General features: G+C 63.6%; 1 protein-coding gene across 2 annotated transcripts in view; it reads left to right on the top strand.

Moving 5' to 3' along the window:
* Positions 1-609: 609 nt before the first annotated feature.
* SEZ6 (seizure related 6 homolog) overlaps positions 610-20,579 on the top strand; it is a 60,324-nt gene continuing 40,354 nt past the window's right edge. For both annotated transcript variants that reach the window (XM_054008566.1, XM_054008565.1), the window contains exon 1: positions 610-742. In XM_054008566.1, the coding sequence (XP_053864541.1) occupies positions 658-742 (85 nt within the window). In that variant the 5' untranslated portion in view covers positions 610-657. The remainder of the gene's footprint in view (positions 743-20,579) is intronic.

The raw sequence follows: 20,579 nt of genomic DNA, 5'->3' as shown, positions 1-20,579 counted from the left end.
AGGACGATTTAGGGATGGGTGGGGGAGGGGCTATCCTTGTCAAATCTGCTTGACTGGCCCCGCGAGCGATTAACCTTGTGCAGGTCGCAGGTCGGCAGGAAGGAGACGCGGGCTCCGGCCCGGGGGCCAGGGAGGGAGCCCGGGAAGGGCTGCGCGCCCCCCGCCCGAAGGAGCCCGGCTCTCCGCAGTCACTCGCTGAGATCCCCGCGGCACCAGCCCGGCGCTGCCCTGTCCCGGGCCGGCAGCTGCCTCCTTTGTGAGCTCCAAAGCCGGCTGCGTTACCCCTGCGGGGCCCCCCCGTGCGTGCGCCCCGCAACTCGCCGCCAACTTTGCCGGGTGTGCGGGACTCCGGCGGCGCTGCGGGCGGGGGCAGGGGGGGCGCTGGCAGCGCCATGTGACGCCGGGGGGGCAGATCCGGGGCCGGCGCTGCCCCCGCCCCCCAGCCCGGCGCAGCGGGGAGGAACCAGCCCCCCTCCCCCGGAGCGGCGGCCGGGCGTCCCCGCAGGATTGGCGGGGCGCGCTACTCGCAGCGTTACGGTAGGAGCGGCTCGCCGGAGCAGACGCCAGGCGCTCTCCGCGGTGCTGACGGGCAGCGCCGGGTCCGGAGCCGCAGCTGAGCGCGGGGAGCGCGGATTGCAGCCGCGCCGAGCCCCGGCCATGGGCGCCGCGCCGGGGGCTCCCGCCCGCGGGCTCGCCGGCTGCCTGCTGCTGCTCGCCGCGCTGCTCCAGGGCCAGGCTCGAGGTAAGAGCTCGCTCCGCGCCCGCCCCCCAACTTCTCCGGGGGGCGCCGCTGCCCCCCCTCGGGCCGCCCGCCTGGGGTTCGCCCGGGTCCCCCGCAGCCCGGGCAGCCGGTCCCAGCCCCGGCTCTGCTGCCTGGCGCCCGCCGCTGGGCTCGGGGCTCCGCACGGCGCAGCCCGGCCGAGGCTGCGGATCCGCCCGAGCCCGAGGGGTCCCCCCGGGCCCGGCCGCTCCCGGCCAGCGCGGCTCCTTGCGCCAAACTTTGCCAAGTTGCGCTCTCCCGTCAACTCGGCTGCCGGCTCCCCGGGATCCTCCGCCCCGCGGAGCCCACTGGCCAGGAGCAGCCGAGGCGCCCCCCGGGCAGCGGCCGATCCGGCGGTGGGGCAGCCGGGCCCCCTTGCCCGGACTAACCCCGCCAGGCGCTGCGAGGAGCGGGCTCGGGGTGGGGTCCGTGACCCGAGCCGGGTGTCGCTCTGGGGCCCCTGGTCCTGCGGGCTGGGGGGTGCCGGGCCCGGCAGAAGTTCGGAGACTGGCGGGTTTGCGGGGTAGACACGGGAGCTCGCTCGCGGGTGGGGAGCGGGCTGGGGACTTCGGCTCCCGGCCGGGACGCAGCCGCGCCCGGCCCGGGGAGAGGCGTTCGGGGAACAATTCCGGCAGCCCCCGGCCGGCTCTGGGCGGCTCGCTCGGCCGCAGGGTGCGCGGGGTGTCGGGCACCGCAGCCCGCTGCTAGGGGCGCGGGGCTGGAGCGCGGGGCTGGGCGTAGCTGATCCTTTTGCCTTCGGACCTCAGTTGCCGAGTGTCTGTAATTCCTACGCGGGGTCCCGCCTCGGCTGGGACCCCCCTGGCCCGAGCCGTGGGGGGATGAGGCTGGCCCGGCGCGCCTGCCCCCAACAGCCCCGCCGTTCCCTGCAGGTCCCGGCGCGGCTGCTCTAGCGCCCGCTCCGAATGACTGGAGCTGCCCGTGTAAACGCGTGTGAGTCTGCTCTGCCTTTGGCCGCCCCGTTACCCCTCCCGGCACGGCGCGGACTGCTGGTAAAGCTCCTTTGTAGCGCTGCAAACAGGAGTAGCCTGCCCGGGCCGGGGGGGACACGGAGCTGGTTTACCCCGAGCCTCCTGCGATTGGGGTGAAACCGGATTCCGCACGAACCGCTTCGCTGAAGCGGGTGTTTCTGGCTGCGGGTCTCGCAGCACCGCCCGCCCTCTGCTGATAGCGGGGCTGCCAGACACCAATTCCCGCCGCCTTCGCCAGGAGCCCGCGCTTCGCCGCCTCCTTTCCTTCGGCTTCCTGTGATCTTCGCCGAACGACTTGTCCTGCTGCGCCCGTTGTCAGAGCGCCCCGGGGCCCCGGGGCCCCGGCCGGCTCCGCGCTCCCCACAGCTCCGGGTGTGCCCTCAGCCCATGGGCAGCAGTGGGCGGGCGATGGGGCGAAAATCCTGCCCAGCTGCTGACCTAAGATGGTGGTTTGGCTCCCAGAGCCCCCCCCATGTGCTGCTTCCCGGGGCTGGCGCTCTAGGGCCGGTTTCTGTGGGCTGGCGGGTCGGCCCTGCCAGTAACATGGGAGAGTCCTGGGGGCTGGTGCACCAGGCAGTGGCTAATTGAGGGGAGGCCTGGCTCTGGTCTGGCCTGGCTCTTCCCAGTCTCTGGTATTAATACAATAACAAGCTCCCATGCTGGACATGATCAAAAGAGAAACCCCCACCAGAGCCGGTAATACACCTTCCCTGGTGCCTTTTCCTCCTGGAGGAGCCTCCCCCGGCTGCTTAGATGTTCAGTAGCTTTTTTTCTTCTAACATCCATTTATACCCACTAGGGTTAGGGCACGGCCCAGGCCCCCTGGTGCTGCTGTGATGCCTTCGGTTGCCAGTAGTGCTTCTGGGGCATCTGCCCCATCCTGCTGCAATGGCCCCTGGCTCTGTGACCTCTGCACAGCCCAGGCCATCGCAAACGGCACTGGGGGCATAACGCCTGGCGTCCCAGTCCCCCCCGTCTCCGCTCTGGCTCCTCTCCCGGGACGCCAGCAGAGGACGGACATGCGGAGCTATGGTGAAGGCAGAACCACAGACTGGTTACCAATCCCCCTGCTCTGCTCACTGCGGATCCTCCGAGCAGCTGGACTGTTCCCGAGTGTGAGCCCTGCCCGGGGCTCCTTGCCCAGGGATCCGCGCTGGGCTGGACGTTGCCAGGGAGGCCAGAGTTACCGTTTTGGAGAGAGGGAGGAAGGCCGTATTACCTCGCCGTGGCACATGGTCATGTCTCCGGGTAGCTCGCCAAGGGAAACACTGTTAGCTCGCTGGGCCTGATCCGAAGCCCAGGGAACCAATCAGAGTCTCCCCACGGGGTCTGGCTCAGGCCCTTGTTCGGGTGGTGAGCTGCCCCTGTGTTCCCCACCACCCCCGCCTAGAGCAGAGGGCCCCCCAGGCTGTGGGAGAACGCTGCTTCATGCTGGCTGCAAGGACTCTCCCAGGAGCCTGGGAAGGCCTCTCTCCCCTACCCTGCCTGCATCTCCAGAGGGCTGACTGGCCCCTTGGGTTTTCCTTAATTGCCACATTGTCTGACATGCCCTTAAATCTGCAGTGCTCCTGTAGTCTCATTGCTCTGGGTATTTCGGGATTGATTTCTCTGTGACTTGGAGCTTTGCTTCTTTCCTTGCTCGGGGACGGAGCTCGCAGCTCACATGAGTCAGAACACTTGTTAGTCTATAAAGCCTTGGCTCAATAATTCTCCCAAATACTCCCCTATTAGGCTGATATTAGGCTGGCATTACTCAGAGTGCTCCAGTGCTTCCCTGCATGGAAATGCAGAGGCCATCTTGAAAACCATGTCAAGCTTCTTGCTGGTGCTTTAATTGCAAGCTACAGGCCAAGGAGCTGAGTGTCTCTGGCTCCTCACGCTCCAGCCCCCAGTGGAACTGTGTCTTGGTGGGAGGAGGCCGGGCAGCCTAAGGGTAGCAGTGGGCCATCCTTGGGGAGTGAGGGTGACTGCCAGGTGAACCTCTTTGTTAACCAGAGGTTGCTGCGAGCTAGCCGGAGGAAAAGCAAACAGCAGCCGGCTTCCCTTGGGTGCTGGAGGTAGCGGGAACATGAGCTGCTAAGTGTCAAACTCTTTTTTCCCCCCTTCCAAACCTGGTGGTGCGTGTCCTGAACTCTCCCTGAAATGAAGATGCCTGGGAAAAAAACAGCCCACCTTAGCAGAGCTTGCTGTGTTTGCTCCGTCGCTGCTTTGCTGCGCTGGAGGCAGCCAGATGGCAATAGGAATGACACCCTGAGTGGGAGAGGGATGCTCTAAGCCAGCCATATGGCAGGGGCCTGGGGGGAGTCCTCCGTGTCAGGCAGGAGGATTTCAGCCTGCAAGGCGGTTCTCGGAGCGCGTTGGATGGCAGGGGGCGGGAGGCTAGGCTTTCAGGCTGCATCGCTCGGCACTCCGAGGGCAGGGAAATTACAGTTCTCCAAATATATGCGGTTTAGCTGAGGCTGTGGGAGGCTGTAATTAAACTTGCTGAGGGTTGGATGAGCGTGTTTGCACCTCCCCTCTGGAGGAGGATTTGTATGTGCGTGATGGACCTTCCTCTGCATCATTGGCAGCCAGGAGGGGGGGCCTCAACCAACGGGGGCTGGGGGAACTTGGCCAATGGAACTGTGCTGAGGATCTGGTCCCGGGGCTGTTGGGGGCCCAGTTAATGGAGTTTGTACCGTGTGCTGTTCCCACTCCATGTGTGCTGTGAGCAGCTCCTCCGAAGAGTAGAAATGGGATATTTGGGTCCCGCTGGCTTCTTAGGGTGGTGACTGGTGCTGAGCTCCTGGCAGGAATGTGAGCTGCAATTTCTAACTACCACCTCGCTGACCTTTGGAGGCTGTTGTGTTTCCCAGAGACCCTGAGTGGCCGGGCAGGGAGCTGCCAGGGCCCCGTTGGCTTGGTGGGTAATTACTAGCTGTTTTCGTAGTGCAGTACATCTCTCCCCTTGGATTTATTGGTAGACGGGTTCCCTTGTCGCTTTCAGACTTGTTTGCGTTGTTCAGGGCATTCCTGCCCCAGCAGAGCTCACTGACGGAGGGCAAGGCATGAGCAAACGTGGTTAATAGTGGAGATGCAAGGAGAAGCCGTATCTAGCTAGTTACATAAAGCACCATATGTTGTCGGCAGTAATTCAGCCTTGTAAGCAATGCAAAGACGTCGACATTGCTGGCTGGCTGGCAGATATGCAGCTGTTGCCCACAATGCTTTGCATGGTGCTGTTCTGGGGGAATGTCATCAGCGCTGGAGTTCGCAGCCGGGGAGTGTTTGCTGGAGCTGGAAGGTTAATTGATTTCCCATCCATAGTTGTGTGCCTCAAATCTGCCTCCTAAAGCAGCTGCCGGGGTGGGGGGAGATGGGCTGAGTTTCAGAACAGTCTGAAGCACTTGGCTGGGTCAATATTGAAATGTTAGGCCTGTCCCAGTGTGTCTCTGGAGTGCCTCCATGGAAGTCAGTGTAGTTTCAAAGCTGGTTTAAGGCTCAGGGACCATAGGCCTAGGGCCCCAGCTCCTGGAGTCAGGTGATCAGCACAAGACCTCCGCTTCCTTTTTTAAATAAAAAGCTCTTGTGGTTGAGGAGAAAAGCTCAAAACCATGTCCTGCATGTAACCGACACAGCAACATCTGCCAGTGTCTGCAGAGAGCCTGAACCCATTGCTGTGAGAGGCGTCACCCACTCCATTCAGTTCAATGGGAGTTCATGCCATGACCTGCTGCTCTGGGGGGCTTCAGCAGCATTATCCCAGCTGGTCCCTGGGGTTGGTCTAAGAGGATGGTGCTGCATGAGCTAGACTGGAACCATCCCCAAGCTAGAGTCAGCTCCCCACACCCTGAGGCTGGGAGCTGGGGAGAGGCCCTGCAGCTCCCTGCTCTGGCCGGGGCCCCTCTCATGCAGGGTGGCGAAGGAGGCAGGGCTGGGGGCACTGTGGTGCTCTGGCACTGGGGAGCTGGTCAGCACGACAGCAAGCTGGGAAAGACCAGGCTGATGGTCCAGCCGTGCCCCACTTCCATGGCTCAGCACTTGGAACCGCACTCCCTGTAGCCGGTGCAGGGCCAGCGTGGCCGTGGGGTCCGGGCAGGCCGCAGCGAAGCTCTAGCCGTAATTGCAAGGCAGGAGGCTGCCTGCACGGTGCCTGCTGTGTCAGTGTAATGATTTTTAATGAGCAATTACCTTTAGTCATTCTCCTAATTTCTGAATATCAATAAAGTTAATTAAACTCTGCATGTGTGTTTCTTTTGAGCAGCAAGCAGATGAAAGGTAGGGAGGGCACACCGGCGAGAGGCGCCTCCAGCTCCAGGGCTGACAGCCTCTTCCCGAGCAGGAGGTGGGTGGGATTGGAGTGGAGATGGGGAGCCCTCCTGCCCCCCTCCCTGTGCTGCAGCCCTTGGGGGAGCTGAGCAGTGCTGAGTTTGTAATGAACGAGGCACCGGGGCTGAGCACTGGATCTGAGCAAGGGGCTCGTGCTGGGGATGGACCGCCCGCAAAGCGATGCGTCACTTGTAGTGGCTTCACAGCAGCGTGGCCGTGACTGGCTGCTGGGCCCCCCAGCCGTCTCCTTGCCTGGGCTGAGGTGGCACTAGGAGCAAAGCTGGGAGCTGGGGGACCTGAAGGCCCCTTGCACCTGGGCCTGCTGCTGTCAGGGCGCGGTTGTCGTGAGCCTGCAGTTCCTCGGCCATTAAGGAAAATGGAGCCCTGGTCACAGGCTGGTGGAGTTCGGGGAGGCCCCTTTAGTGCTCCCCAACCCTCCAGGTGTGCGTTCTGCTCCACCTGCATAACACAGGGCCGGCCTGCCGCTCCTCGGGGCTGGAGGGCCTGGCCCCCATCGGGCATCGTCTAGAGCCTGGGACACCTTGTAGCCCCCATGTGAGAGTGGGACACTGCCCAGAGAGCCCCCAGCCAAGGGAGGCACAGCCCAGACTAGGGCTGGGGAGGGCAGGCAGCAAGGGGGCAGCTGCATCCTTGTTAGGCTTGTTCTGACTTTCATTTCCAGGGACCTCAGGAGGCGAACTGGAGAGGGGGGGGGCAATTGTCGTCTTTTGCCCAGTATCGCTGTGGGGAGCGGCTGATCCTGGGGTGCATGGGGCAGCCCTGGGGGCTGGCGTCTGGGGCTCGGGGTGGCCATGAGGGGCAGCGTCTTGACTTGGGGCTGCTGCGCTCCCAGGTTGGCCTCCTGAGCCTGTTGTGGGCTGTCCAGGGAAGGAACACTTGGCCCATGTGATGGGGAAGAGTCACCCCATGGGATTGTCAGCACAGCAGGGCGAAGGCAGGGCCCCAGCTGGTAAATGACCTTGATCTCGACTGGAGTCCTTTCTCAGTGGTTCCATACACGTCAATTCCACATCCCCGCGGGGACCTCTGCCAGTCAGCCGGCGCCGCAGCGGCCTACTGGGAGGCCCCAGCATTCCCCGCATTGTTTAGGGCAGGGCCCAGGGGACGTGTTTAGGGCAGGGCCCGATCCTGCTGTTCAGGCTACGTTTCCCGCCCCTCGCTGTGCGTCCCACCCGTGAGAAGACCTGTTGGTGGCCTTTGAACCTCGCGGGTTCTCTCGGCATCTATGGCTCTGCCCTGTGCCTGGCCAGGGGCTGGCGGTGCTGGGTGCAGGAAGGCAGGGACTGAGCAAGCTTCCCACGCCTCTGTCAGGGCATTCCCAGCCCTGACACCACCTTCCCCAGCCTGTGTCCTGGGGCCAGTCCAGACATGCAGGAGACAGGGGACCCTCTGGTGGTGAGGTATGTGTCATCTCTTGCGCTTCAGAACCTGGGGCCTGTGCATTCTTGGTGTTTAACCAGGCCCCTGACAAAGTATCCTGCCTGCTGCAGTTGGAGCTTGCCGCACTCCTGCCAGGACCTGGTAGCGTGCCCAGGGCAGAGCTGTGCCCTGGCCACACAACCCATGCACCTGGGAGCCCTGGGGCATGCTCCGCCAGGACTATGGGGCACGTTCCTGGGAGCGTGGGCCTGGGTGGCTTCCTCCCTCTGAGCTGGGCCCTGCCATGCCCACAGAGCCCTTCAGCCCCTGGAGTAATAACCCATGGGTGTGACAGCACCCCCTGCTGGGTGTGGAGCAGCCACCGCCTGCCAGCCCCATTCCCCAAGCAGTGCATGTTCCGGGGGATGCCCAGAGGAAGCCAGGGCGCAAAGCGACACAAACCCAAAGGACTGCAGCTTGTGGGAGGATGGCCCCGGGGTGCCCTGGTGATGGCCCAGAGCTGACGGTAGCAACAGGCTCCTTACATCAGAATGGCCATTGGTGCCTGCTGGGTAATCCCAGAGGATTAGGGTGGATCAGCTCAGTTGGGAAGGGAGGGGCAGGGGGGAGGGGAAGGCTGGGCTAGCAGGGGGTTACAGGCTGGGATTGGGGGCACCGGTGGGGCTGGGTGAGGGAGCCCAGGGCTAGGTTAGCAGGGGGTTACAGGCTGGGATTGGGGGCACCGGTGGGGCTGGTTGAGGGAGCCCAGGGCTGGGCTAGCAGGGGGTTACGGGCTGGGATTGGGGGCACCGGTGGGGCTGTGTGAGGGGGCAGCCCAGGGCTCGGCTAGCAGGGGGTTGTAGGCTGGGATTGGGGGCACCAGTGGGGCTGGGTGAGGGGGCAGCCCAGGGCTGGGCTAGCAGGGGGTTACGGGCTGGGATTGGGGGCACCGGTGGGGCTGGGTGAGGGAGCCCAGGGCTGGGCTAGCAGGGAGTTACAGGCTGGGATTGGGGGCACCGGTGGGGCTGGGTGATGGGGAGCCCAGGGCTAGGCTAGCAGGGGGTTACAGGCTGGGATTGGGGGCACCGGTGGGGCTGGTTGAGGGAGCCCAGGGCTGGGCTAGCAGGGGGTTACGGGCTGGGATTGGGGGCACCGGTGGGGCTGTGTGAGGGGGCAGCCCAGGGCTCGGCTAGCAGGGGGTTGTAGGCTGGGATTGGGGGCACCAGTGGGGCTGGGTGAGGGGGCAGCCCAGGGCTGGGCTAGCAGGGGGTTACGGGCTGGGATTGGGGGCACCGGTGGGGCTGGGTGAGGGAGCCCAGGGCTGGGCTAGCAGGGAGTTACAGGCTGGGATTGGGGGCACCGGTGGGGCTGGGTGAGGGAGCCCAGGGCTAGGTTAGCAGGGGGTTACAGGCTGGGATTGGGGGCACCGGTGGGGCTGGTTGAGGGAGCCCAGGGCTGGGCTAGCAGGGGGTTACGGGCTGGGATTGGGGGCACCGGTGGGGCTGTGTGAGGGGGCAGCCCAGGGCTCGGCTAGCAGGGGGTTGTAGGCTGGGATTGGGGGCACCAGTGGGGCTGGGTGAGGGGGCAGCCCAGGGCTGGGCTAGCAGGGGGTTACGGGCTGGGATTGGGGGCACCGGTGGGGCTGGGTGAGGGAGCCCAGGGCTGGGCTAGCAGGGGGTTACAGGCTGGGATTGGGGGCACCGGTGGGGCTGGGTGAGGGAGCCCAGGGCTAGGTTAGCAGGGGGTTACAGGCTGGGATTGGGGGCACCGGTGGGGCTGGTTGAGGGAGCCCAGGGCTGGGCTAGCAGGGGGTTACGGGCTGGGATTGGGGGCACCGGTGGGGCTGTGTGAGGGGGCAGCCCAGGGCTCGGCTAGCAGGGGGTTGTAGGCTGGGATTGGGGGCACCAGTGGGGCTGGGTGAGGGGGCAGCCCAGGGCTGGGCTAGCAGGGGGTTACGGGCTGGGATTGGGGGCACCGGTGGGGCTGGGTGAGGGAGCCCAGGGCTGGGCTAGCAGGGAGTTACAGGCTGGGATTGGGGGCACCGGTGGGGCTGGGTGATGGGGAGCCCAGGGCTAGGCTAGCAGGGGGTTGCAGGCTGGGATTGGGGGCACCGGTGGGGCTGGGTGAGGGAGCCCAGGGCTGGGCTAGCAGGGGGTTACAGGCTGGGATTGGGGGCACCGGTGGGGCTGGGTGAGGGAGCCCAGGGCTCGGCTAGCAGGGGGTTGCAGGCTGGGATTGGGGGCACTGGTGGGGCTGGGTGAGGGAGCCCAGGGCTGGGCTAGTAGGGGGTTGCAGGCTGGGATTGGGGGCACCAGTGGGGCTGGGTGAGGGGGAGCCCAGGGCTAGGCTAGCAGGGGGTTGCAGGCTGGGATTGGGGGCACCGGTGGGGCTGGGTGAGGGAGCCCAGGGCTGGGCTAGCAGGGGGTTACAGGCTGGGATTGGGGGCACCGGTGGGGCTGGGTGAGGGAGCCCAGGGCTCGGCTAGCAGGGGGTTGCAGGCTGGGATTGGGGGCACCGGTGGAGTTGGGTGACGGGGAGCCCAGGGCTAGGCTAGCAGGGGGTTGTAGGCTGGGATTGGGGGCACCAGTGGGGCTGGGTGAGGGGGAGCCCAGGGCTCGGCCAGCAGGGGGTTGCAGGCTGGGATTGGGGGCACTGGTGGGGCTGGGTGAGGGGGAGCCCAGGGCTCGGCTGCGGGTGGCTGTAAATCAGGAGCTTATGGGAAAGGAAGGGATAAGCTCAGCGCTGCAACCCCCTCCCCTCTGCGCTGTCCCTGAGGCACCTTTCCTGCCTCGGATTCTGCCCCAACAGAGGCTGCCACCTTCTGGGCATCCTGGAACAGATGCCTCGGGCTCCAGCCAGGCTCCTCTCGGCCCCCCAGGGTGTGGGCGGGAGCAGACGGGGCCCAGTGGCCCTTTGAGGTGGTCAGGCCCGGCCCGTGCTGTAGCCAGCAGGCACGGCGGTGCACAGCCGGCGGGTGGATGAGGAGGATCTCTGATCTGCGGCCTGGATCTGAGGCTGCTCGTGTGTCTGGGCCAGTGCGGGCAGCTCGAGCCTGGCCTTGCTGTTCTCTGGCCCGCGGGGACCCTGCGCTTCTGAAGGAATCGCGTCTAACCTGGGGGCAGCCGCCAGTGAAACGTGACCCTGGCGAGGGAGGTGGCGGCAGCAATCACGCAGTGGTGCAGTCAGTTCAGAGCCGGCCAAGGCTGGTGGCAGCCCCTCCCTGCCGTGCAGGGGGCCGGGCAGGGCAGCCCCGGGCCTTGGGAGGCTGGGGGCTAGGAGGAATCCCCCTCGCACAGCAGAGGATTTGCCATCCCCGCTTTGCGCCCTGCCAGCCCCTGCAAAAGGCACCTTGCGCCTGGCACAGCCCTCCCTGAAGCCCGAGGGGCAGCTCACCGAGCCGCATTCAGACCTGCTGGCCCTGCCATGGTTCCTGGAGAGCCCTGGGAGCAGAGCCCACCCAGGGAGTGTGGGGCCGGTGCCTCCCAGAGCGCACGGGCCGAGTGTTCCCCTTCTCTGGGTCAGGGGTACCGGCACTGTCATGCGAAAAGGGTAGAGCCCAGCTGGCTTCTCCTGCCAGTCGGCAAAAGCCAGCTCTGAGCCGGGAGCCCCGCTGGCCCTGGCCGGAGCCGCTGTGGACTCAGAGCAGCGCCTGCTCTGTGCCGTTACGGGGAGGGGCACAGGGTCCCAGTGATGGGGAGGCCTGGGCAGGCCCGTCCCTGAGGGCGAGATGTGGCAGGGTGCGGCACTGGGGGGCATCCTGCCCAGCGAGCGGGGCTGTCTGTGCAGCAGGAGCTGGAAATGGTGGTGCTCATGTCCAGGAGGGGCTGGGGAAGCCGGGGCGTCCGGAGAGGAGCCCCGGCAACATCTGGCTCAGCAATGAGTTGAATACATGTTTGTCCTGCGTCTCGGAGGAGTGTGTCGCTGGGCTGCTGCACTGCCAGCACAGGGGTTATGTGGGGACGGCTCTGGAGAGACGGTGCTTGGCCGCGGCGCGGGGCGGGGCGGGTGAAGGACTGGACTTGCTGGGAGAGGTGCACAATTAACCTGTGAAACTCTCTGCCACAGGCCGGGACTGCAAGTGCCAGGATACAAGGATTAGGTACACAGGCAGGGCGGCCAACCCCAATCCGGCAGCTGGAGTTGCGAAGGAGGGTCCCAGGAGAGGGTGTTGCACAGCAAGGCAGGTGCATTATGGGGACAGGCCTTCCCCACTGGAGGGGCGACCCCAGTCTGGATAGCATCGTTCTGTAGATTGCAGCTGGCCCCAGAGCAGGCTCCCTGGGCAGCGTGGGCTCGGAGCACTTGTGCCCGTGGGACTGGTGAGCTAGGGGGCTGGCTGTGGCAGGGGGCCCAGTGTGGAGGTCGCCGTTCTAGGCGTTGGTTACTGTGGGGCTTCCCGCCCAAAGCGCTGCAGGGAAAGCTTGGTGAGCCAAGCCAGGCTGGGCCTACGGGGATTCGTCAGCACCGCTGGCCCCGGGGCAAGATCTGGGCCTGCGCCCCGGGTGTCGGGCTCTCCCGCGGAGATGCAGGCAGTGGGCACATGAACTCCCCCTCGGTGCCCGGTTCCAAAAGCCCCTAAGGGGGCGAGACGAGGCACCGGGCCCAGGCCCCGGCGGCCAGCGAAGAGCTAGGCCAGGAGGCAAGCTGGCAGCCTGGGCGTTAATAGATGGGGGAAAAGTTCCCTCTCCTGGAGCCAGGAGAAGAGGATAATTTAGCCTCCAATCAATTCTTTAAATGCACACAATTGAAAGATTGCTTTTGAAAGCTGCCTACAAACAGTGTGATAATGGATTCCTCTGGAGTAATAGGCAGCCGACGCGTAAACTTACCACACGAGAGGCCCTGGGCAGCCTTCAGTGCTGAGCTTGTGAAGTAAAAGCAATGAAGCGAAGCTGGGCGAGCGCTGGGCAGTGGCCCCGGCCCTGGCAGGCTGAGCAAAGCGGGCAAGGGAGCCACTGTGGGTGCCTAAAGCACCCCCGGCAATGAGCTGTGGAGACGCACGCCAGCCCGGCTCTGGGGCCGCCTGCTTTGAGTCACTCAAAGGCACTGGCCCCCGGCAGCTCCCCAGCTCGGCCTGGGGTAAACAGCAGCTGGCTCTGGCTCGTGGCCTCTGTGCTTGCAGCCATGACTGATGCTGCTCGTGAGCTGCCCTCCGTCCAGCACCTCTGCGGAGATCTCAAAGCCCTTTCAACTCTGGACACAGCAGCCCCCTGCCACCCAGTTCCTTCAGATGGAAGCGAATTGCAGGTTGTCCCTGCCTTCTCCACTGGCGCCCGCCCCCCACTGGGGCGAGTTATTGGGGGTTAAATAGGAAGATAGGTTGGAGCCCATGTGGGAGCGACACATGGGCGTGGGAGGGGCTGTTGTCGCCCGGGTCAGGATGAAGGGGGAGATGCGATGAGCCCTCTGAGTGGGGGACGCAGTGGGAAGTTGTCCAGTTGAGCAGTAAATTGCATAGGCGCTTGAGGCAAAATTCTTAGGTGGTCTAAACCCTACTGCTCAGCAGTGGGGATGGACTGGGGGCGTGGCAGCCCCAGGAGGGCTCCATGTTTCCCCTCAACCTGCTCTTTGCTTCCCGCGCCCCAGCCCTTGCCTCTGTGGGCGGAGACCCGCGTGGCTCTCCCTGCTGACCGGGGCAGTTTCCTGCCTTCACTGTATTTCCCAGCACCCTTTGTCCTGCCGGCTTTCATCTTGGAGATGGGCAGCAGGTGTAATCGCTGCTCTTCTGGTGAAGCCTGCTTTGTTCTGAAGGTAAAAGTACCAAAGAGACAATATATTACAACAGTGAAAGAACCTCCCCACATACTAATAACCTTACCGGAGATCCCCCCACCCCTAACATGGAGCCATCCATTCAAATCCCCTCCCAAGGGTCGCTTGTGGGGGTTACAAGTTCATCGCAGCTTCAGCTCAGAACTAGCTCACTCATCACATGTTTAGTCCACCCTTTAGACAGGTCAGGGGTCTCTGGGCTGGATTTTCCAGGCGCAGGTAATTAGTAGATAATGGGTTTTTCACCCCGGGGGTAGCTTGAAAAGGGAGGATTGTAAGTGGGAAATCGACTTCAGAGGCATTGTTCCCAAAAGCCCTTTGAAGTTCCTAATCCAACCAGAGATTGCATTAGCCAGTCTCCTAGAACAGGTACATCTAGCCAGCCCCACAATAACAGCCACAATTGCATTGTTAATACAACGGTCCCCTCAGATGCTGCGCTCGATTGAATTAAATTCCTTCGGACATGCAGGATATTGTCAGTCTGTCCCTGGAGGCATGGCGAGGCTCCTTCCGTTGCCTCTGAAACCCCCAGCCCCGACTAACGAGAGCAGGCCCAATCCCTCACTCCAGGGCTGCTAGATCTAACCCCCCAAGCAGGGATCTCCTGTACCATCGCAGCAAATCCATCGTCCCCGCTCCCACCACGTGTCCCAAAGTGCACAGAGCCCAGGGCTGGGGCAGTTCCTGGCACTGTGATGTGCTTCCCCAGGGTGCAACCTGGAGCTGGGGTACCGCCGAGCAATAGCCCAGTTCTGTCACACACAGTCACTCCTTTCCTTCTGACCCATCGCCTCGTGACTCCAAAGGGGTCAGTCCAGTCCTGGAGACAGGTGCCCTTTTCCTGCAGAACAGGACCAAGGACCCGCCTGTGACTGTCTCAGCTCCCCTCCCAGAATGACCTCTTCTACCGGCCAGCTGGGAGCTAGGGACTCACTCGGTCCTTGCCCTTCCTGCGGGTGTCCTGAGAGCTGGCACAGCTCCCCCAGGCAGCCGTCCCCTAGCGGTGAAAGGGTCCCCAGTCCCCGAGCGGCAGCAAGACCCCCGTGTCTCCACTCTCTGCTGAGCACACTGAGGTGAAGCGGTGTGGGCACATGCTGTTCCGTATTGCTGCCCGGCCCCGAGCTCTGCAGCTCCCCCGGGCTCTTGGGTGGGTCTCTGGAGAGCAGCTGGGGGCGCAGGAGAGGTCTCTGCTTGTTTAGATTAAGGCTGCATTCAATTGCAGGCCTACTGAAGGAGCATTAAGACCCGGCCTACATGCTGCAAATTCCAATGGGCATTCTGGCATATATAATTTAAATCCGGTAATGAGATGTGCTGAAGGTTTCAAATATTAATGAGCAGCGAGATGGCTGTGACCCAGGGAAAATGGAGTGAGGTGGTTGAAATTCAAGATCAGATGTAGCTGTGTGACCTCTCCAGAGTGAATTCTCTTCTCTCACTCTGCCTGTGATAGGATTTCTCTGCCTGGGCTGCTTCCTGCCCGCCCAGGCGCTGGGTTTCGGGAGGTCGCTGTGCGTGTACGGAAGCCCTGGGCTAGATCCGCCTGGTGAGCTGGTCGAAATGCAGCTGCTCTTCATTCCCTCGCTTCCCCCCAGACTCTCGGACTGGGCCCGCAGCGGAGAATGGAGGCCTTGGCCCAGCCCGTCCAAGTCAGTGTGCTTGCACCAGCCTCCTGCACCCAGCTAAGGATGGTGGCACGTCTGCCCTGCCACTGCTCCAGCGCGCTCCTCACCCCTCCTCAGCTGCAGTGGCCTCTGGCGAGCTCTCCCCAGCTCCGGGAGCACTGCACTGTGGGACTGGCTGCCCTGGCCCTGGGAGAGTGAGCCAAGCCTGGCACGCGGCGAGGGCATGAGGGGGTTACGGGCGCTGTAGGGCGCAAACAGGAAACGTCTCTCCTCTCTCATGTAGACGAAGCCTTCCCTGCCACTGGCTGAACGTCCGGCTTTGTCTAGGAGCCAGGGGCACCTGCTGTAAGCCGAGTGTCCCTGCAGCAGGCAGTGTGGCCTGGTGGTGAGAGCAAAGGGCCGGGAGCCTGTGTTCATGCTCCGCCACTGACTGGCTGCGTGACCTTGAGGAAGTCTCCCCTCCTCTGTGGCGGATTCCCCATGGGCCGGGGTGGGGAGCAATTGCTGTCTGTCAATGGGCTCGCCTGTCTCCGGTGTTGCGGGTGCAAGGGGTGTGTGGAGGGAGGGGGCAGAGCTGCGCTGTGTACTCCGCATATTCAGTTGTTCCTTCGAGAGGAGATCTTCTTCCCACGCGCACTTGGGGGCGTTTCTGTCCTGTCCCTGCTCATCCTTTGCTTTCAGTTGAATCCGAAACAGACTTGAGTTGATCCCGGAGGGCACAGGAGAGCAGGGGATTTTAGTCAGCAAGGGAGGAGGCTTCCAGCGGCCAACGCCAAGCAGGGGGATCCCAACGCGGGTCTGGTCCCCGGTGCACTGAGCTGAGCCTGTGGGGCTACTGGGTCCCAAGAGAAACACCCCCCTTCCTGCTCTGCCACTGTAGGGCCCCTGGCCCACGTGCCATCTGGCATGTAGCAGTGCAGGTGGTACAGGGAGCTCCCCCCCCATGCCCCAGCAGCGCCGCAGGGTGAGAGTTTGTCAGGTGCAGGGATCTAATCTCCTTTTTAAACTCCTTGCACGCGTCTGCCTGAACGCATGTAATAGACAATCCCCACTTGCGAATGAAATATCGAAGATTCTAGCAGCTGCTGCTTGTAAGGCAGTGCTGCCCGTCCATGCAAGCTGCAGACAGCACAGGTGCCAGCACAGGTGCCAGATGGAGCCGGCTCAGGGCAGCGTGTGGCAGCAGAGGACACAGGGATGCTGGGGGAGGGAAGAGGTGACTTTAACGTCTTACATCTATTGCTAGAATATGGGTCTTTAATGGCTCCAGAATCAAACTGGCTGAGTGGCCCTTTATCGTAGGTCCTATACAAACACAAGGTGGGGATCCTGGACGGCGCAGAGTGCTGTGTTTGCAATCGGTGGGCAAGTGACTCAGACCCAGGTTTGAGGCTGGAACAGGAAGCGCGTTTGGCTATGTGGTCTCGTCTCCCTTCCCGAGCACAGAATGCCCCGCGCCATGGCACACCAGGCTGGTGCCCACCGAGCACAGCTTCCCCAGCTCTCCATGGAGGTGCCAGGCCCTGGCATGTGGGTGTGTCTTTTCCTTCTCCTGCTGATTCCTGCGGGTGGCTGAGCAGGGCTCCGGAGCGGCCTCCAAGGGCTGGGTGACCCCATGGTGCCGGGAAAGGGCACCGGGCCTGTTGAGACCTGGGCTGATGGAAGGGCCTACAGGGAGAGGTAGGGAACGTGCCCCAGAGCCCCACACCCCTGGTGCCGGGCTGGTCATGGCAGGCTCGCGCTCCATGCCAGCTACCTGGGAGCCTCTCGCTCTGCCAGCTCCAGGGTCTCTGCGTTAAGGGGTCGCTTCTTAATTGCCTGAAGCCAAATCCCGGTTAGTGCTGAGGGCCAAGTCTTACCGTGCTGGTTACAGGCCCCTGGCAGTGGGGGCAGGGGCTGGCAGGTGTCCTGCGCCGTGGAGCAGGGGGTTGGATGTGTTGGCAGTGCTCTGCAGGGGGAGGCTGGGTTCTGTCTCACAGGCCATGCGAGTAACTTCCCGCGTGCGGCTGAGGAGTTGTGGCTGCAGGGGATGATGACATGGCTGAGCAGCCGAACATGGAAAGGGAACAAGCAGATCTCGCACGCTTAACGCAAGTGGATTTCAATTATTGTGAGTGTCACAGAGAGATGGGGGCGAGGGGGAGGGGGGAGCCTGGTAAAGGGCAAAACTCCTTTGCTCTCGTCCTTGCTGGCTGGCGAGGGCACGCCTGCAGTTGCGACATGCGCTGGATCCTATCCCAGCCACTGGGGACGGCGGCTGGACGTGCCCTGCAGGCAGCCAGGCGCCCAGCTCGAGGCTGGCTAACTGCCAGCTCCGCTGACGTGCTGGCAATGGAGGGCACTGCACCCCTTGCAGAATTGCAGCTGCTGGCAGTGCGCCACCGCCAACCCAGGCAGGGCCAGGTTCCTCTCCCTGTGTGGCAGGTAGGGGGGTGAGCTGCCCTGGGAGCTGGGGGTACAGGTGGGGCTCCGGGCTGGCTGCCTCTGAACGCTCCCTCTGCGCTGCCCCTTCCGCAGCGTTTGGCCCGGCGGATTATCTCTGGGCTGCCTTGGGCCGTTCCCATGGCGACCTGCTCCCTCCATGCACCTTCTCCCCTCACAGGACAGGACAGGTGGCTGCTGTGTCGGAGGGAGGCTAGGCACAGCTGACAACCGACTGCGCTCTCCTGCTGCGTGGCAGAGGGGGAATGGTACCCGGCCAGGCCTGCTCCCGCTCTGCCAGCCCCTGGTGCCTTTGGTTTCTCTCCATCCGCCCACCTGGGCTCTTTCTACAGCCCGCTGGCTGCTTTGCCCCGGCTGGAGACAGCTTTCTCCTGCAGGTGAGCCCCATGGGCCCCTGCACATGTCCCCTCCCCTCTGCGTCATAGGCCTGTGCCCAGCTCCCTGTGAGTGCGGCGAGCCCTCGGACAGGAGGTGCTGGGGTGTGCCCAGCTTGACCCAGCACTGGCAGTGCACATGGCTTGGTACAGGATGGGAGGCAGATCTCTGGCTCCAAGGAAATCTTGACCCTAGGGAACTGCTGGGCTGGGACTGACCAGGGAGGGCCCTTGCATGGGGTGGCTCCGTGAGCTCCCAGACACCTGGAAGCACCAGAGCTGGGGTCTCGGGTCTCCTTGGCAGACGAGGGTTGGCGAAGTGTGCGGGGGGGCAGAGCAGAGTCGCCCTGGAGCCCCAGCCGTGCTCAGCGCTGCCTGTCTCTCCGCATCAGGCCACGCTGCAGGGCGCAGCCCTTCCCCTCTCCTGCTTGCCGTCGTGTTTGCAAACAGTGGGGCCCCGGGGAGAGCAGTTGCCGTGCTCGCAATCCACTGCAGCGCAGCCAATTAGTAGCAGCAGCACAAGTGGCTCTTCACAAACACACCTCAGGAAACATGATACGGATCCCACGCTGCCAGCAGCCGTCCTGGCACCCGTCAGGCCTTCCCGTGCCCTGTCCGCACCCCGGGCACAGGGCCACATGGGCGGCAGGGGCTGCGTGCGGTTACAGAGCACCCAGCTCACAATTGGGGGTAAGGAACTTCCTGCTCACCCCAGCTGGGGAAACTGAGGCACAAGATGGTCACGCTGTGAGCTTGTGGCGGAGCTGGGAATAGGATCCAGGAGCCCTCAAACCCTCCCCCTCTAGCCCAGCACAGCTGAGACTAGAAACCACGTCCCTTGTTCCACCCACTGCTGAGCAGTCCCCCACCACACTTTTCCAACAGCCCCTTCCCATGCAGCGAGGCTCTCCGTGCTCGAGGCACGGTGTGGGCTGCCCCCAGGGCTCACCCTGGCCAGAAAACATCCCCAGCTCCCCGGCCACACTGTTAGTGTGCTCGCTGGCACCTTTCCAGCATCCCCTCATTGGCACAGCTCTAGCATCGCCGGCTTGGCTACCGGCCCCCCACCTTGGGCGCTGCAGCAAAGGCCACTGAGCTCTGAGCAGAGCCCGCATGGGGGGAGAACTCAACCAGCTGCTGCCCATGGGCACAGAGCCCGCCCAGTAACCTACCCTCTCATGTGCCCCCCCTCAGCCCCCGCTAGATGGCTTCTAACTTCACGCACTGGTGACTGCAAGCTGCCCCCTAGCCTGCGGGGCCAGGGGCCTGCACCCCACACTGCAGCTCGCCCCGCGTGCCCGGCCTCTGCCTCTCCCCGCTGCTGCTCATGCTCTGACCTGAAATGAGATGTGATCGCAGCGAGCGAGCGGGGAAGAAAGTGGCTTTTGTTCCCTGCAGCCGGGCTTTGGGTGCTGAACGCTGCAGGATTTCAGCCAAGGTGCAGCGTCAGCAAGCCCCCCACCCCACTCGCTGCTGTGTGCTCGGGAGATCAGATGCACTGGGGAAGCAGATCGGAGCTGGGGTAGCTCTGTGCTGCCGCCTGGCCCAGCTCCCCCCATAGGGAGGTCGTGCTGGGTTCCAGGGAGGTTGGAGCGGGAGCGTGGCTGCAAATACAAAACTCGGATCTAAGTATTCGGCATCTGAGCTCCCATCTGTTCTCCTGGCACTGGGAGCTGGCCAGATGCTGGGCAAAGGTGTCTCAGAACAGGCCTGGGCATAAGCCCATCCCCTTCCTGGCTGTTCGACCTTCTCTCTGGCTGCTGTTGTGGGTACATGGTGCGTGTGGGAAATGATACGCTAGCCAGCCAATCGGGGAACAGAAATATTGCCATGTGATTCTGGCAGCCAATTGCCCACCTCGCTCAGCGAATGACCAGGCATGAACAGCTGTTTGGGAGTGACCCCTCCCTCACGGCGGAAATTGTATTTTCATGACGCGCCCGCCAAGTGAGCCTGAGTGAGCTGGTCTGTCCAGGGCCCTGCCAGACTACGCGTGCAGAGGGACCCATGGGTGCTGGGTAGCTGGACTCGCTTCACCACCACGTGCCACTGAGGCTTGGCAGCTGCCAGAGAGTCCAGGGAGCGGTGGTTTGGTGCTAGACAGGCAGCGTAGAGCCAGCCTAGGCGTCCTCCCCCGCCCAGGGCACAGCTCCTAGGGCACGTGAGTGAGGGATTGCCACCAATGGACTCTGCTTGGCCCCCCCGTGGTTCATGGGCCCCTGGGCAGCTGCCCTGTGTCTTTTAGGGATAGACGCTCTGAGCCACCCCTGGCACGCGCGGTGAGGAATGGCAGAGACCTGCACTGCGCCGGCAGGCCGCCTGGTCCCCCTGCCTGGCTAACGCAGGCTCCTTCCTCACGCTGGTGCCTCCACTGCTTTGGCACGACTCTGCCCATCAGGTCCCCTCTAGTGCCTTTGCAGTGTGGGATGCAGCGTCTGCCAGGCGCCCAGCCCCAGCGGCTTGCTCTGCTCCGCTCCGGGGAGCTCTGCTGCCAGCCGGCCCCAGCTGGCATACGGGGCAGTTTGCAATGCCCACGGGGATCCCCATGGAGCAGAGCCGGGGGCTGCTTTTCCAGCGGGGGCTAGAAGTTGTCGGGCTGGAAAGTTGCGCAGAAGCCCCGTGGCAAGGGCTATCAGCTGGCGTCTCCAGCGAGGGTGCGAAGCGGGTCACTATTTCGCCATGCCGCTCGCGCCTTGTTTTAATGTCTCTTGTAGCTGCTTATTTTCCCCTTCCCCAAACCCAGTCGGGCTCCGGCTTCGGCTCCAGCACGTCCCGAGTACACATTGCAGGAGGTCACGGCCACGCTGCCTGCAATGAGAAGAGAGAGGGGTTGTTTCAAGTGACGCTGGCTCGGGGAGAAAATGTCACTGTAAGCCTGGCTGGCTCCTTTTGTGTGTGCCTGGCGATGACTCCCGGGGCTGAAATA

The sequence above is a fragment of the Malaclemys terrapin genome, chromosome 18, assembly GCF_027887155.1.
Source record: "Malaclemys terrapin pileata isolate rMalTer1 chromosome 18, rMalTer1.hap1, whole genome shotgun sequence".
Lineage (NCBI taxonomy): Eukaryota > Metazoa > Chordata > Testudines > Emydidae > Malaclemys > Malaclemys terrapin.
The sequence above is the reverse complement of the archived record's forward strand: the minus strand, read 5'-3'. Positions and strand labels throughout refer to the sequence as shown.